This window comes from Megalopta genalis, chromosome 17, assembly GCF_051020955.1.
Source record: "Megalopta genalis isolate 19385.01 chromosome 17, iyMegGena1_principal, whole genome shotgun sequence".
NCBI lineage: Eukaryota > Metazoa > Arthropoda > Insecta > Hymenoptera > Halictidae > Megalopta > Megalopta genalis.
The window spans coordinates 3,510,851-3,525,881 of NC_135029.1; the positions used below are offsets into that span (position 1 = coordinate 3,510,851).

Here is a 15,031-nt window from a genome sequence, read left to right on the forward strand (position 1 = left end):
TATCATGCATATCCAGAATAATTTACATTTAGCCTGAACAAACATCTACAAGGACAAAAGTTTCTTAACACGTTCCGTGCCACGTGTACCATCGATGGTACACGCTTGCATGTTTACTTAGTGAACTGAACAAATTGTTTACAAGAAATTTAGAACCGAAGAATCAATTTCCACCGCAAGAATGGGCGTTGATAAGTTTTTGTTACGTTGTTATGTGTACGAGAATTAATCATTGCACGTAATACATCAAGTTATAGTAAAATATCAAAGTGTGAAGATTCGAGTAAAAAAAGCTCGGCACGGAACGTGTTAACGGACATAATCATGCTGCAACTTTGAAGACGCAACAACGAAATTTATAAAACACGAACAAAGAAAGAACGTATAATCTATTTCATTCAAAAATCAATCGAGCATGCAGCGATCCGCCCTACACCCAACACTGTAAACACTTCAGAGGTAGGGGAGACATGATAGTCGTCGCGTTAACGCGTCGATCATCGGTTGATAGGCTGAAACGTGTCGTTTCGTAAAACATACGGAACAGCGAAACGCAGAAAAGAAAACACAGAAGCCATCAATCTCGTGTATCGGATGGGGCCCAGCTTCCCGATAATGGGGGGTTGCGATGGACAAACAAGAAAAGATCCTGATCGTTTCATACCTGCAGGCACTAAGGACAACCTTGTGCGCCTTGTAGCTGTTATCGGCGCATACCAGGGTCACGTCGACAAGTATCTCGGCGTGCAGCAACGCCTCGAAAGCTTGGAGTATGTGGGTCTGATGATTATTCCACCGTAAGGAATAATGTGACTGCAGAGCCAGCCCATCGGGACTGTCCGCGGCGCTCGACATTTTTTCACCGCCGCTCGTGCCGTTAGCGGAGCCACCTTGCTCCGCCGCGTGCTCCTTCGTACCTCGGGGTCCTGCGGTCGTCTTTCTTTTCCATGCACGCACGCGAGTGGCCACGCACGTATCGTGAACAATGTCTCCCCTTCGACACTATCTTGAACGGCACTGTTCTCCTGGAACACGAACAAATCGGATCGACAATCAGTCTGCGCCAGCTTTGTACGTTAACACTTTATCGACCGCTAGCCTATTTATCGGCTTTTCGATTGCCAATGTTTATCGATCGCTAGCCTATTAATCGGCTTTTCGATTGCCAATGTTTATCGATCGCTAGCCTATTAATCGGCTTTTCGATTGCCAATGCTTATCGACCGATAGCCTATTAATCGACTTTTAGCTATCGACGGTTTTCGCTTCTTTACTGTTTTGTTAGTAGCTGACCTCCTGTATGCTGACCTCCCCATATCCTTATGAATTATAATTATAATAATTATATTATTATTTATTATTATTTTTAAAGGAATAAGCACAACACAATGAATAGCGAACATTTAGCCGGTACTGGGAGCAAATGCGCGCGCGACTAAGCCAGTCCTTACTGAGTGGCAGCCTCAACCACGACCGGACGATAAAGTGTTAACAATAGATTCTGGCACTTTATGCAAAATAAGAAATTTTCGGAGTCGATTGTAAGAGACAGAGGAATCAAAGGAAACTGTTCTACATTAATTGTAAGAGGCAGAAATCAAATAAACATTTTCTAAGTCAATTGTAAGAGAGAGAAATCAAAGAAAAATATTCTACATTAATTGTAAATGACAGAAATCAAATAAACATTGTACAAATTAATTTTAAGAGACAGAAATCAAATAAAAGTTAATTTTTAACCCCTCGCGTTAGAGCAACGAGATCTCGTGCAGGATTTACTAAATATGAATGTTATTCTTCCGTTATGAATATGTTGGAATGAAAGAAAATGTGGATAAAATGTGAAACAAGAATTGTCTCATGCCAAAGGAAATTATTAAGTATGAGGCAGTGCTAATCAACCTGGTTGTGAAAGAAATCGTAGCGCGAGGGGTTGACACTACGTTTGTCGTGCTTCAAATGCGACCAATGTACATATTGTTAACGAAGTAACATTCACACTTAATAGGTTATTACTAAAAACTTCCATCACGAGTCGAACTCGTCAAACTACGGCGAGGGGGTTCGTTAAGACTTTGATACATAGTCTAACTCTTCGAGGAAAATATCCTCAGTACTTTAAAAGATCCTCGACCGCCAAGGATTCATTCGCATCGAACGTATATCATTTTCCACATGATATTATACTTTAGGTATGAACATCTTGTGTTCGTCCTTCTAAGTATTTTCTCCCTTTTACTTCAAAATTTGCTATGACATTATTAACTATTAGTGTAAAAGATAATGTCTCGCGTAGCCTGTTTCGTCGTAGGACCACGGAGGGTTAACACTTCGGGGCAGCTATGAACATTGTCGAGATCAGCGCCTTTGCCCTTATTGGACGCGAGACGTTAACCCATTGTGGTCCGAAGTGTTTTCTCTCTTTTACTACTGAATTTACTATAATATTATGTTGTCCGATCATGGCACCCTAAGTGATTTTATAACCTGTTTAGCACATCTGAGAAATGGTGCAATAGTTCTTACATACCACGTAATTGTGCCATTACTCCAAAATATAACGTGAACGGGGGGAACTGTTAGTGTAGAAGTCACTGCCCTGTTTCGATCTACGTGAAACTGCAAAAAAATTAATATCTCGCGCAGAGAGTATTAAAGAAGTGTGAATATCACGATTATATACTAAATCGATTCTACACTTCAAATTGGTAGAAAACGATGTAAAGAAAGGCGCCGTAAAATTTGTCTTCCCTGATCTTTTCAAGGTTGAAAAGTCGGAAATTTGTCCTGACCGTATCGCTTTCTATTCAAAGCTAATGCTCAAAGAAACCATGGGTTGCAATGGGGACCTATGGTTGGTCCTTCAGGTAAGGGAAAAGCGATACCTAAATTGGAAACTTTACGACTTTGAGGAAAACCAGTCGAAATGAATTTTGCGGTATCTTTCTTACATTATTTTCCACTGAATCGAGGGTACGAAATCGATCTAACATATACCATGCAAATTATAGTACACATGCGGCGTTAGAAAACCTTGATAAGTTTGCTTCGAATGTGTTCTTGTTTCACAAATATTACGAATTTATATTTTGTAGATAGTAAGCCGTAAGGTATTGATCTTTCTGCAAAGTAGAAAAGGGGACTTCAGCTATACATACACAATTTACCCAAATTCAAAATATTTACGAACGGGGCACCATTTCAAAAGTAATGCAAACACGCGAAAGGTTCCTTTGTGCGGCTCCAGATAAGGAAAATCATGAATTAAACTTTCAGAATTCGTCAGTCATGGTCTTAGTTGTCATTGTTAATACTAAGCTGCGGACTTTTATGCGAAATACAAATTTTCTTCGTCAATTGCAAGGGATGGAAACCAAGAAGTAATAATTTAATAAATTAAAGATAATACATTGACGTTTCAAATTCCTTTCAATCTATACACTATTTTAAATTTTGCTATAAATGCATGAAATCCGCAGTCTAGTTATATTACCTATTAAATCTATTACCTATTGAATCTACTAAGTTTACTGAGTGTATGGCTATACAAAGTGTTAGGCTCGAACACAGCCCAAAGTATACCTTTCCTATTGTTACAATAATATTTGTTTTCCAAAGACAAGATATAAGTCACACAGGTGGTAAAAATAATTACGTTACTTCTTCCTGTATGTCAAATAAAATTCATGCGAATGCAGTGGACAGCTATGATGACCGACGGCAGATATCGGAATACTTCCAAAAAAGAGGTCTGTAATCAGTACAACGAAGTTTGCTTTTAATCCTTCTAGGAATACAAATTTCTTCTATATTTTTCAGCTAAGCAGCTGAGTTAGAAGAGCTTATGGTTTTTGGCGGGATTTGCTCGTTCAAGACAGAGGATGTGCGAAACGATCGACGATCGATAATACGTTCTTCCACAGTTTTCAGATCCCGAACTCTGATCACTGGTGCGCACGGTTCATTAGGTCGATTAGGTTTAGGAACAGTCGATTGTATGGGGTACGGTGGCTGGCAGTGGATAGGGGTGTAAGCGCGTCCGAGGGGCGCATCTAATGCGCTTGAAGCGGATGTTGTGCGATTTAGAGTATTTAAACATATTGGACGAGAATTGTAGCATTTAATTGTCCTGTTCGAAAAGTACTTATCCGTGCGATATGACAGTGGTTGCTCGAGCTTCTAGAATAACGCAGACGTCAGAAGCGACGATAGGACTGGAAGTGTTTTTTTACAACTTACAACGTGAATTTTAAATATTAAAAGACCGCCGAGTGGTCTGTTGTATCTTTTGATAAGGAAATACGGCCTAGATTTGACGTATCTCGTGAATATTTGGTGGCGTAAAAATGGCGCGGCAATAATGGCGTGGAGAGTAATGGCGCGCGTTGTTACCATACCATTAGATCTCAGTCTCTGTGGAGACAGATATTAGTAAAAAAAATTTGGATTTTTACGTCGATCGAGTATTTAGAGACTTTTTTTCGGCGTGTAGTGTAGAACATATGAAATTATTCGTAATATAGCAAGAAAAATTAGAACGAACAATCCGCATTGATGGAAAAGTTTTGCATTATCCATTGCGACACATGGTGTTTTGTATAAATTTTCTCTTGCTGCTGCGGAATTTGTGAAAACTATCTTCTGTAGCTCGGGACACGCGATATTGCGAATGAGCTTTTCTAAATTTCAACGATCAAAATTTCCAGGCGTGACTAATGACAATGACATTGTCGTGTTTCTTTCTAAAAATGTAATTTTTAATAGCTACAGTTTCTACTTTATTAAAATACTTAATTTTTAAGAAATAATTCAGCTGCTTACAGATCATAACGAACTAAAATTTGTAACTGCAACACGTTTGACGAAATATTAATTGTTCACAATTGATTCTCATAGTTAATTAAAAACTTCTAAAGATTTAAATCGTAAAATATATACTCAAAGTTATTCATTATCTATAATCTTAAATAAATATCTATGATGATGTTTTTTATAATTGAGTACTAGCTTAGGAGAATTTATTAAGAATTTACCATTAGTATAAAATGTAAGAAAAAATTTACAAGTTGAAAAAAAAATTACACTTTCGCATGTCCCTCGGATTTTATTTACTTCGCGCACTGAACTGCTATAAAAAATGATAGACCATGTGACTACTTTTATATATTATTTTTTACTATATTATTATTTACTTAAATGTAAAGTTTTTTAGGTAAAAGACTACCCCCAGAAAATGTTCAAAGTATCTGTGTGCTGGTTCTCATCTGAGTAATGGTTCAATTTTATGGGAAATAAACACTTTCTTATAGGAGTTCATTGAATTGATTTAGAAATACACTACCAACTCATTTAACTGCATTCATTGTTCGTATCTATTTCAATTTGAGAAATATTCGTATATCGAGGATAAGCATTGAAATCACCAGTTATGTAAACATAATTCCGTATTAGAATGACTCATAACATTGAAATTGTTGAATATGCGAAAATCTCGAATAAATCCTATTTAAAAATTTACGTTTTTCATTATCCTTGCTAGTCACTAGATAAATCCGCGACAAACGAACCATTAAAAACGATCAAACGTCTACTCAAATCTGCTGGCATGAAGAGTCGAGAAAACGTTTCCAAGGTTCGCGTTAAAGTGACAAATAAATCGTTATTATAAAAATGATAGCTCGATCATTGAAAAAATGTTATTTCGCACGCATAGCCGGGAATATAACAGCGTGCTCGAAGACTATTCACAGAACGCGCGCCAATTTTCTCATTCAAATTGTACGCCACCGATGTTTACGATTTAAGCCGATTGTCTTCCGAGACAATGCGCTGTCTCGAAGCGTCAATAAAACTCGACCCGTTAGTAAAATTCAAATTCCTACCGAATCCTGAAGATCGTTGTGCATGAACGGTATACAACGCGTATCGAGGCAACCTTAGTTCATTGAAGAGCCCGAATTTTTGCGATCTACACGAGAAGCGACCGGGAATCGAAGTTATCGCAAGAACATGACTACGAAAACAGGAATGTCGCGCGTATTTATGTACGCACGTTTGCGGCAAACATCGAGGATCGCCTAAAATTTAACCGGTGAATTTATTCACAGACGGAACCGCAGTTTCGGGTTAGATCAGAACTACGTCGAGAAAGAAAAAAAAAATTGTTCCAGGGTTCGTCCGCCGAGGGTCAAACGGATTCTCAGGCTTCGCGGCGCGGTGGTACGTCACTGTGCGCCTGTCGAAAACTCGTCGCAACTTTGATGTCAAGCTTGCACGTGCTCGAAAAAACGAACAGAAAAACGCGCACGAATAGCCAGCGAACCGTGTGCACCCTCGATGTTAATCGTCTTTTGTCGTCTTTCCGTGGCGATGGCGAGTAGCGGCAGGATTCGAACGCGGCTGCATGTTAATTACACATGAAATCGCCGCAGGAGGTCACGTTAATGTCTTCTTCGCACTGTCAATGATTCCGTGGATAAACAAATAACAAGCTCGATCTGTCCCGATGGCCAGAAAAACTGGCGATACCGCCGATATACGCTTGCACGTAACGATTCTTCGGCAGCGCTTGGCTTCGTCAACAATTCAAATACGAACCAATCCCGATGACGAGAAAACACATCGACCGCGATTCGTTACCTCGCGTCTCGATTTCGATACGTTATTAGAAGACACATGAATCGGCGTTCCCGCCGTTGATAACGATTTTTGCGGAACGAACAGTCACATTGGTCGTAGCAGTTCACAGGCAGGTTTCATCTAGCGGCAACCAAGAGCACAGTCCATTTTGTCACATGAAACAACCTAGATGAACCGGGGAAAACACACATGGCACTAGGTGGTCCTCAGTCGTTCGTTGGCTGGCAGCTCGTGTTCACTCGATCTGTACGAATTGTCCAGGCACTTGACCACGAACCAGAGATCGGACTATGACACGATGAGACTGGAACTCGATGGAAGGTGACTTACACGTCTGGCCTTACGGGGAAACGCGTGGCTGGAGCGCGGATGGTTCGTTGGCGGGAAAGCTGAACACAGCCGGCGGACCGCGTGGTAGCTGCTGTGTGTAGCGGTGTGTATGTAGGGGAAGAGAAGACGTCGTCGAAGGATAGACAGAGAGGAATGCGCGCGTGCAAGAGAGAGAGAGAGAGAGGATAAGAGAACCGTGGCGCCCCTAAACGATCAGCTGATTCCTCACTGTCACCCATCGTCTTCTCGATAAAAGCACAAACGTGTTCACAGAGGGATCGGATTGGTTCGCGATTCCCCGGGCAGCCGCGTGTGTACTCGTATCACTATATATCTCGATCACTTTGGTACCGGTTTCTCTCGCGGGATGATTAATCGCTCCGTTTGGCGAACACTTGGCGGCACGATGATTTCCGATCGGAGCGGATCGATCCTGGTCGATCGACAAAATTCAGGGGGCCGAGCCAACCGAAAAGGGTAGGAAAAACGAGCAACCGGGAAGCGATGTGAAATCATAAGGATCGAAGTAAAATGTCGGGTAACTCACCGAAATAAAATCAAGAACTTTGAAAGATAAAACTGACCGTATCGTGTGGATTGCGTGTGCAGCACAGCGGCGTCGGCGACGGCCGGTGAGTGAATGCGCCGTGACGTTAGGCGCCCCTCCTAAGATCCCCACCCCTCTCGCTCCTTAAACTTCTCCCTCCCTCTCGACGGTGTCGTCTCTTTTCCTATACGATACACGCCACTCACTTGCTCGCGCACTAACTAACCAACCTCCCTCTCTCTTGCCGGCCTCCTCCCCTTTCTTCCGTCTATCCCTCTCCCCACTGCGCTTCTCCTCTTCGTCACTTTACCGCCCCGCGCGCAGACCTACCACCACCTCTCGCCACCTCTGGCGTGTGTCCTGCCGCTCTAACATTCGCGGACCGCCAACTACCCCTTTCCTTCCTTTCTACTTCAAGGGAAACCTACTGTTCCACGAGAGACGCGTTCCTTCTTGTTGCCCTAACTCGCGTTTCCTACCCCCGGCCGGTTTCTCCGTGCCCCACCCCCGCCCGGCACGAATCCACGCGCTTATCCGCGGACCCGATGTAACCGATAAGAAAAATACGACATGCACACACCCGAGGGCCGCGTAGCGGCGAATTTGCCCGAAATCGTGGACATCGGTCAACAATATTTTGTTCGTACTTTGAAATTCTATACAGCGGATCGTATTTATTATGCGAGCAGAGCATGATTTTTTGTTAAAACTAATTTTTCATATGCAGCCGCCTCGAAGTTGTACTAAAAGGAACTGTTCATTTGAAAAGACGGAACTTTTCAATGCTGATTCGTAATATCTTTCTAACGACACAGAATAATCTTGATCCACGTGCCCTAAATTAATAACATATTACTTGCTTAAATTAATAACATATTCTAGGGCCACGGGAGATGTGAACGAAAGATCTGTACACATTTTACCTTTAGTCAATGAAATAATTGTTTGTCAAGCGAGATCGAGTGGTCATATAATTTTTAAACATATCTTGGTAATTACCTGATTTACCTGCGGTATATTGTGGTCTTCCGAGTTATTGGACAGAACGAAGACCGTCATAAACCGATGAATTTATTGTGTCATATACTTAACCAAATGTTTAGATAATTATACCGATAGATTAAAAAGATTACAAATATTCGGTTTGTCTATATCGTACGAATTTTTTGACCGAAATTACTTGCAAACCTTTTATTATATGAAAAAAAGTTTCGAACAGAAGCTTCACCGTGTCAAGAAAAGTATATAACATAATTATTAGTTCTTTTCGTGATTGTGCTTTTCTATCAAGATATGGAGGGTATCTTGAATTTTTTCATAATAATATGTTACATTCGACGTCATAATTCGAAAAATTACTGAAGGCCGATTTAAAAAGTATTAAGGTGTATGGTGACAAAAACCAATAAACACCGAGTTATTAGCATTGTCTACGATTTCGAACAAATTCACTACTATGGATCGCAGGAGCAAATTCACTACTATGGCAGGAGGAGCGGGGAATTCCACGTGTGGATTCTCCTGATATCGTAGCCCGTTTATCCTTATTTTTTCGGATTTCGTTTCGCTCCGATTCGACCGCACACGAACGCGCGCTTTTCTTCAACGATCGCGACCGGAAGTATCCGATCAAATCGATGTGTTTCTCTGCGCCGGTTTCGTTTATCGTCGTTCGTTTTCCTCCGGCGATGATTTCGCGAAGCCGAAGATCGCGTTCCGGAAAAATAATTTGAACGGTGGAAGAAGCGTTTGCCTCGAAGCTCGGTTGAACTTCATCGGTCGATCGCTGACCGGTTAAGATAAATACGAAGAGAGAGTTGGTAAGATTTCGAGGAAGATGAGGAGTCAAGGCCGCCGACGGAGGTGGCACCGAGAGGGTGAATTCCAAGTTCAGGATCGTTCGAAGGATCTCGAATCGCAACGGGACACCATAGGAAAGTAGGAACTGTAGATAGTTTCCCTCCTCCGCTTACACCTACGCGCGCTTCCACCCTTATGCTTCCGGTGCTCGTGTGCGTTTATGCAGTCACCCCGAATACACTCGCGTCTTCTAGACTTCGCGACGCGATAAACTGCGAGCCCGGCCCGAAAGTCTCCAACCGTCCTTCCCCCGTGAGCAGGACTTACATGAGTATTAAGTATCACCTGTCCGTAATTAGGTGCTAGGATTAATATACTCGCGATTGCCATGCAAGTAATTCTTATGCGAAAACCCAAAGCTGCTGACTGTTGTACGCTCGATCGGCCAATAGGGAGCTTGTTGCATCGAAATGACCACCATCCTCTTTTATCCTGATTCGTAAAATAATTATTCTTTCTCGATCGCTACCCAAAACTGACACTCTTTGGAGAATATTGCTAAAAACTCTAACGATTAGATTGACGGTCTTTAACCCCTTGCGGTATGACAAAGTGCTAAATTGTGGATGTTGTTATAAAATATATCCTGGTTATAAAACCAGGCATCCCTATGATGCCCTATACATGATGTCCTACACTACGTTGCTGTTTTACACATGTTTTATACAATATTATGTAAATATTCGTTTTTACTTATTTTATATTTATTACAGCAATAAAATATTATTTTCGATTAATTGTCTGGTGAATTTTTACTTCTTCTTACACTCCCTATCCTCTTCTCCTATAAGGCCACCCGGGGGCTCCGGTTATTTAACAAAGGTATGTCAAACTTTATCGTCCAATTTTAGTATTTTAATGATAAGAAAATTATCCACTCAAAATAGATATCGGTAGGAATTGTGCTAAATAACGACGATCTAGAAGGATATTGAAATATTTCACCAGGAACAAAGAGTATTTTGAAGTGAATGCGCAAAAGGGTACCCGGCTATCGACACAAGGATTAAATTGATATAAAATTTCACCCTTTTATTATCAATATTTAAGCACTGAAGCAAAAGTTGGCAAGCAATCGATATAATAAATATTTTTTCTCGCCTAGGAATTTATTAATGACAAGCGTCAATCATTATAACCGTGAAAGAAATAATAGTGCACTGGGTTAACACTGAATCTACCGAGCATTAAAGATGTCTGACATGTGTTGTTTTATGAGAACTACAAGTTTGAATTTATTCAGACATCTTGCTGTTTTTATTCTAACGTGTGTGCTTGAATTAAAGAATTTCGGTAATCATTCCCTACTAAAGACTCTTTATAATTTCAGCAATTTTAAAATGTAAGATGTGGTTCAAGTCATTTTGACCGGCATGATAGGTTCAACGATGAAAATTTGCTGCACGAGTTGTGTGAGAAACAGGAGCCAAATAGATGCTCTTTCTAGATTTAATAATTTTAGTGAATTAATATTCGCCTACTCTAATAAAATCCGTCGATTACTAATTGTTATAATCTAAAAACATTAGCCACGGTCTGCACGAACGACATAGTTATACCATCAAGGTCCGACACCACTTCTAATCGTCCTCATGTGCATACATTGTTACCTTGACGATAATCGTCGAAGACAGGCGATATCAGCGTAAGGTTGAAATAATGTTGATCGGGTCGATTATGGCTACTGACTTTAGAGTAATCTAACGAGAGAATCATCTTGTATCAATGTTTCCTACTCTTCGTCTTTTAAATGTTTCTTTTTTATTTATTAATACCTTAAACCAGATGATTTATTTAGCAAATACACGATTGCTACGTGTACATGTGTTCGATATTACTTATTATTTGAATGTTTTCATTATCACTACGTGTTGTTATCAGTGTCAAGTTATATAGAACATTTTACTTTTAATTTTTGATATTATTAGTAAGATAATATATTATTACTAGACTGCGGATCTATATGCAATTATGGCAAAATTGGGTAGTTACAATTTAAAATAGGGTAAACATTAAATGCATTTTAGAAGGTCAGTGCATTATTTTTAGCCTATTAAGATGATTAAAGGACGAATGAAATTGCTATTTGGCATCTGTTCCTTGTAATTGATGCAGACATTTTTTATTTTACATAAAAATCCGCGGTCTAGTTATCGCTAACGGAAGACATTTGTTTTAAGATGTTTATTATAAATTTGAATTCTGATAGATTTTGAATTGAAATTTAATTACAAATTTGAAATTATAATAAATTTTTAGTATAAAATTCAATTTCGAATAAGCAAATGTCCGGCGATTTATGGACGGGAATGCACGTTCTCAATTACTATGATCGCAAGGGGTTAAAACAATCTGTCCAAACGTCTATCATGATTAATTATTAATGCTTGCAAAATTTTCCTAGCAATGTTCCGAATAAAGATTCCTTTCCTATTTTAAATCTCTATACGATTTTACCAACAAATACCGTTATCGCAAGTTTTACACGCGTACTTGCTGGACCGTCGCGCACCTCGCGTTTTTGCAATTGCATACGTAAAAATCGTGTCTTCCTTTTATCCAGAGCAAAGTCGTCGATCGTTCGGCCTGTTATAATTAAAAACACGTAACCGCGAATGTTTCTGATCAAATTAAACAACACAAACGACGAAGATCTACAAGTTTGCACGCGATTACTTGAACGTCGCGAAAGATTGTTCCGCAGCTATAACATCAACTGTAATACCATATTCTGCACATGTCACTGGCAAAACAGTCGCGGTTACCTCCGTCCGCGATGTCTCTAAGAACGTTTTCCTGTACACGTTAAGATCTATGAGAAAGCGGAACGATAACGCAACGAATTCACCGGGGACGATCTAAATTCCCTCGCAGATCGAGCGTAAACAGTCAGCCGAACATACAAAACTGCAAAATATCGTAAGCAGCGTGATTCAAGATGTTCCATAATAGAGACATACCGTTAGGGGCGGCGGTGTTCGCCGGCGCGGTCCCGAAACGCGTGTTTCCGCGAGACAGCCACACTATCCCGAAAATTCTGCTTCAGCACAGAACATCACAATGGTTCGTCCCCGCACACGTGCGATTCCGGCGTAAGCAATCCGGCTTCAGCATCGCGCGCAACATCTCCGCGATACCACTTTGACAATATATACCTTTAATCCGTGTAAAAATATCGCAGGCAATTCCTTGGGCTTATGGTTGCTTCGGGTGCGGATCACAGCGTCCTCGGTAGCACACGTGGACCCGGACAGCTGTTAAGTTAGAGTGGAGTTCCAGGCCGAACACGAGTCACAACAAACGTTATTCGTCCCAAGAATCGAGCCACCGTCCCGGCACATGCGAGGAAGACGAGTGCACTGTTGAAGGCCTGATCGACCATTGACCGTTCTTGTCCAGGAATAGTGTTTTATCATAGACTGGCGAACGCGTGCTGGCGTCGGCGTTGGTGTCGGTGTCGGTGTCGGCGTTGGTGTCGGTGCCGGCGTAGCACGCGTGGAATTCCGCAGGTGGTGGACGCGTCGCGTCGACTGTCAACTACGGCTCGGTGTGAATGCACCACGGTCAGGTGTGTGGGTGCGTGTGTATGCGCGCGCGGGTGTGCACGTAGATGCACGATCCGAAACAGGTGTGCGGTCGAGTGGTGGCGGGCGGCCTGGCTCTTAGAGCAGTCGCGTTGTGACTGCCTCTTCGGACTTGCCACTGAAAGTGGAGAACGAGGCGAAGAGTCCCACCTCCTTGTGCCACCTCCAACTGGGTGGGTACCAGCCCATCGGACCCTCCTTCTCCTCTCTTGTCCTGTTCAATCTTTTCGCTTCTCCACCACACGCCGTCCTTCCGGTGGCCCGTCGAACGCGTTACGCCGATTCAACATGTACGTGTGTCGCTTGCCTCGCCTTGTCTTCGTTCGCTTCTCCTTCTCCCGCCTCGCCTCGCTCCGAACCCTGCACCCACACCGCCGTCGAATGTTTACCGTCCTCCTAGCCGATTAGACACACTACTTTGCCCCCGCTCTCGAGGCACCCTCGTGCAGATACCTGCGGATTCTGTACCTACCGGAGGTCCGGTAGCCCTCGTTGCCTCCTTCCTGTCCCAAATATCGCTGCCTTCGGAAGAATGCACCTGCTTGTTAACCTGCGAGATCCTCCTTCTCTCGTTCTCTCTCTTTTTCCCCTCCCCTCTCTCGCTCCCTTTCTTTGTCTTCTTCTCTTTTTTTCTTCGACAAGACCGACTGGCCACTTCCCTCCATGCGGGGTGTATTCCGACGTGTTTCACGCTTCCCGAAGGATTTGTAATCGGGCACAGCTAGATCCCTGGGATTTACCACCGAGCTTGGATAGATCGCTTCTTCGACGAGTTCTGCATTGCTGCGGCACGGATTCTTTCGCATGAAATCGTTGCTGCTTAATTTTCTTTGCCATTGGGCCGTAATGTGAACAATGGTTTTTTCGTTTAGTGATCAACGAAATGTAATTTACGAGTACGAGCGCGGTCTTGTTAAACCTTTTGTCAGCGAACTTATTTTTAGTGGCATATTGAAATCGTAAATGACGCAGTATGCAGACGAAGAGATGATTATTTATTCTATTTGATAATCTTCAATAAGGTTATTTCTCCGTATTTGTTTGTAGATAGTTGTTAACTCTTCGTTTGCAACTGTATTTTTATCGAAAAAGACCCAATATGTAGACGCATTGTACGAACTAGAATGAACAAGTATATATATATATATATGCAAAAACAACATAAAAAAGGAACACACAAATTTATATCCCTTTCAAGGTAGTCATGTAAAATACATGAATAAAAACTCGAAATCGTTTATTTATTAATTCTTACAAAATTTCACAGCACTATTAATGATAGTATAGTAACGATAGTAATGATAGTATAGCAATTTAGTAAAGTAAAATCACAATTTGTGCAAAATTTTTTCCGAGTGGATGGTAGGTATATTATGAAAATCTTCCGAATGCTAAGAGTTAATTGTTTATTCCATTTCAGAAATCTATATGTTCTCTTTCTCATCTTGTTTTTGTATAATTCTTAACCCTCCGCCTGCAGTTTTTATTAACAAAATTAAATCGAAAACGATCCAATACGCAGAAGGAAGGCTATTCACAGTTATGCTCGTATTTAATATATAACAAGATCATGGATTTTTACATGGAATGAAAATTAGATGAATTGCCAGGAACAGTATCCATCGACTAATTTTTCCTTCTTCCTTTGTATCATGTATTCCATTGTATTCAATAAGTTGAAGATAGTATATCGACATTTTTTAATTCTTTTAAGTAGCCTAATATTTCAAATTGTATTATTTTCATTATAATCACATAAAATCTGCGATCTAATGATAACAAAATTCTTAGAATTTTGCTTGAAACTTTTCAAAACCCTGTCGAGAATAATTCAAATTTCTTTTGGTGTTCTAGAACTTTGAAATCTTTATACTTATAATTTTATACTTTTCAAGCTGAAATCTCAGTTTGATGTATAATTATTTAAATAATGTAAATTCAAAGTAGTCTAGGGATTTTCTAGTTAGAACATACGAAATCCATGAATGCATATTGATACTGAATATCTGATTATTGATAAGAACCAATCAAGCATTCTCGGTAATCGCGGTTATTTATTTAAACATTTAAA

At 40.9% G+C, this 15,031-nt stretch overlaps 1 protein-coding gene across 15 annotated transcripts in view; it reads right to left on the minus strand.

Moving 5' to 3' along the window:
• lov (BTB/POZ domain-containing jim lovell protein) overlaps nucleotides 1-13,064 on the minus strand; it is a 31,572-nt gene extending 18,508 nt beyond the window's left edge. The window contains exons 1-4 of one of the 15 annotated variants that reach the window (XM_033474784.2): nucleotides 7,554-7,623; nucleotides 3,656-3,751; nucleotides 2,531-2,619; nucleotides 665-1,025 (exon numbers count right to left, since the gene is read on the minus strand). In XM_033474784.2, coding sequence (XP_033330675.2) covers nucleotides 665-855 — 191 coding nt within the window. In that variant the 5' untranslated portion in view covers nucleotides 856-1,025; nucleotides 2,531-2,619; nucleotides 3,656-3,751; nucleotides 7,554-7,623. The other 14 variants (XM_033474785.2, XM_033474786.2, XM_033474792.2 and 11 more) reach the window with 14 other exon arrangements.
• Nucleotides 13,065-15,031: the final 1,967 nt, after the last annotated feature.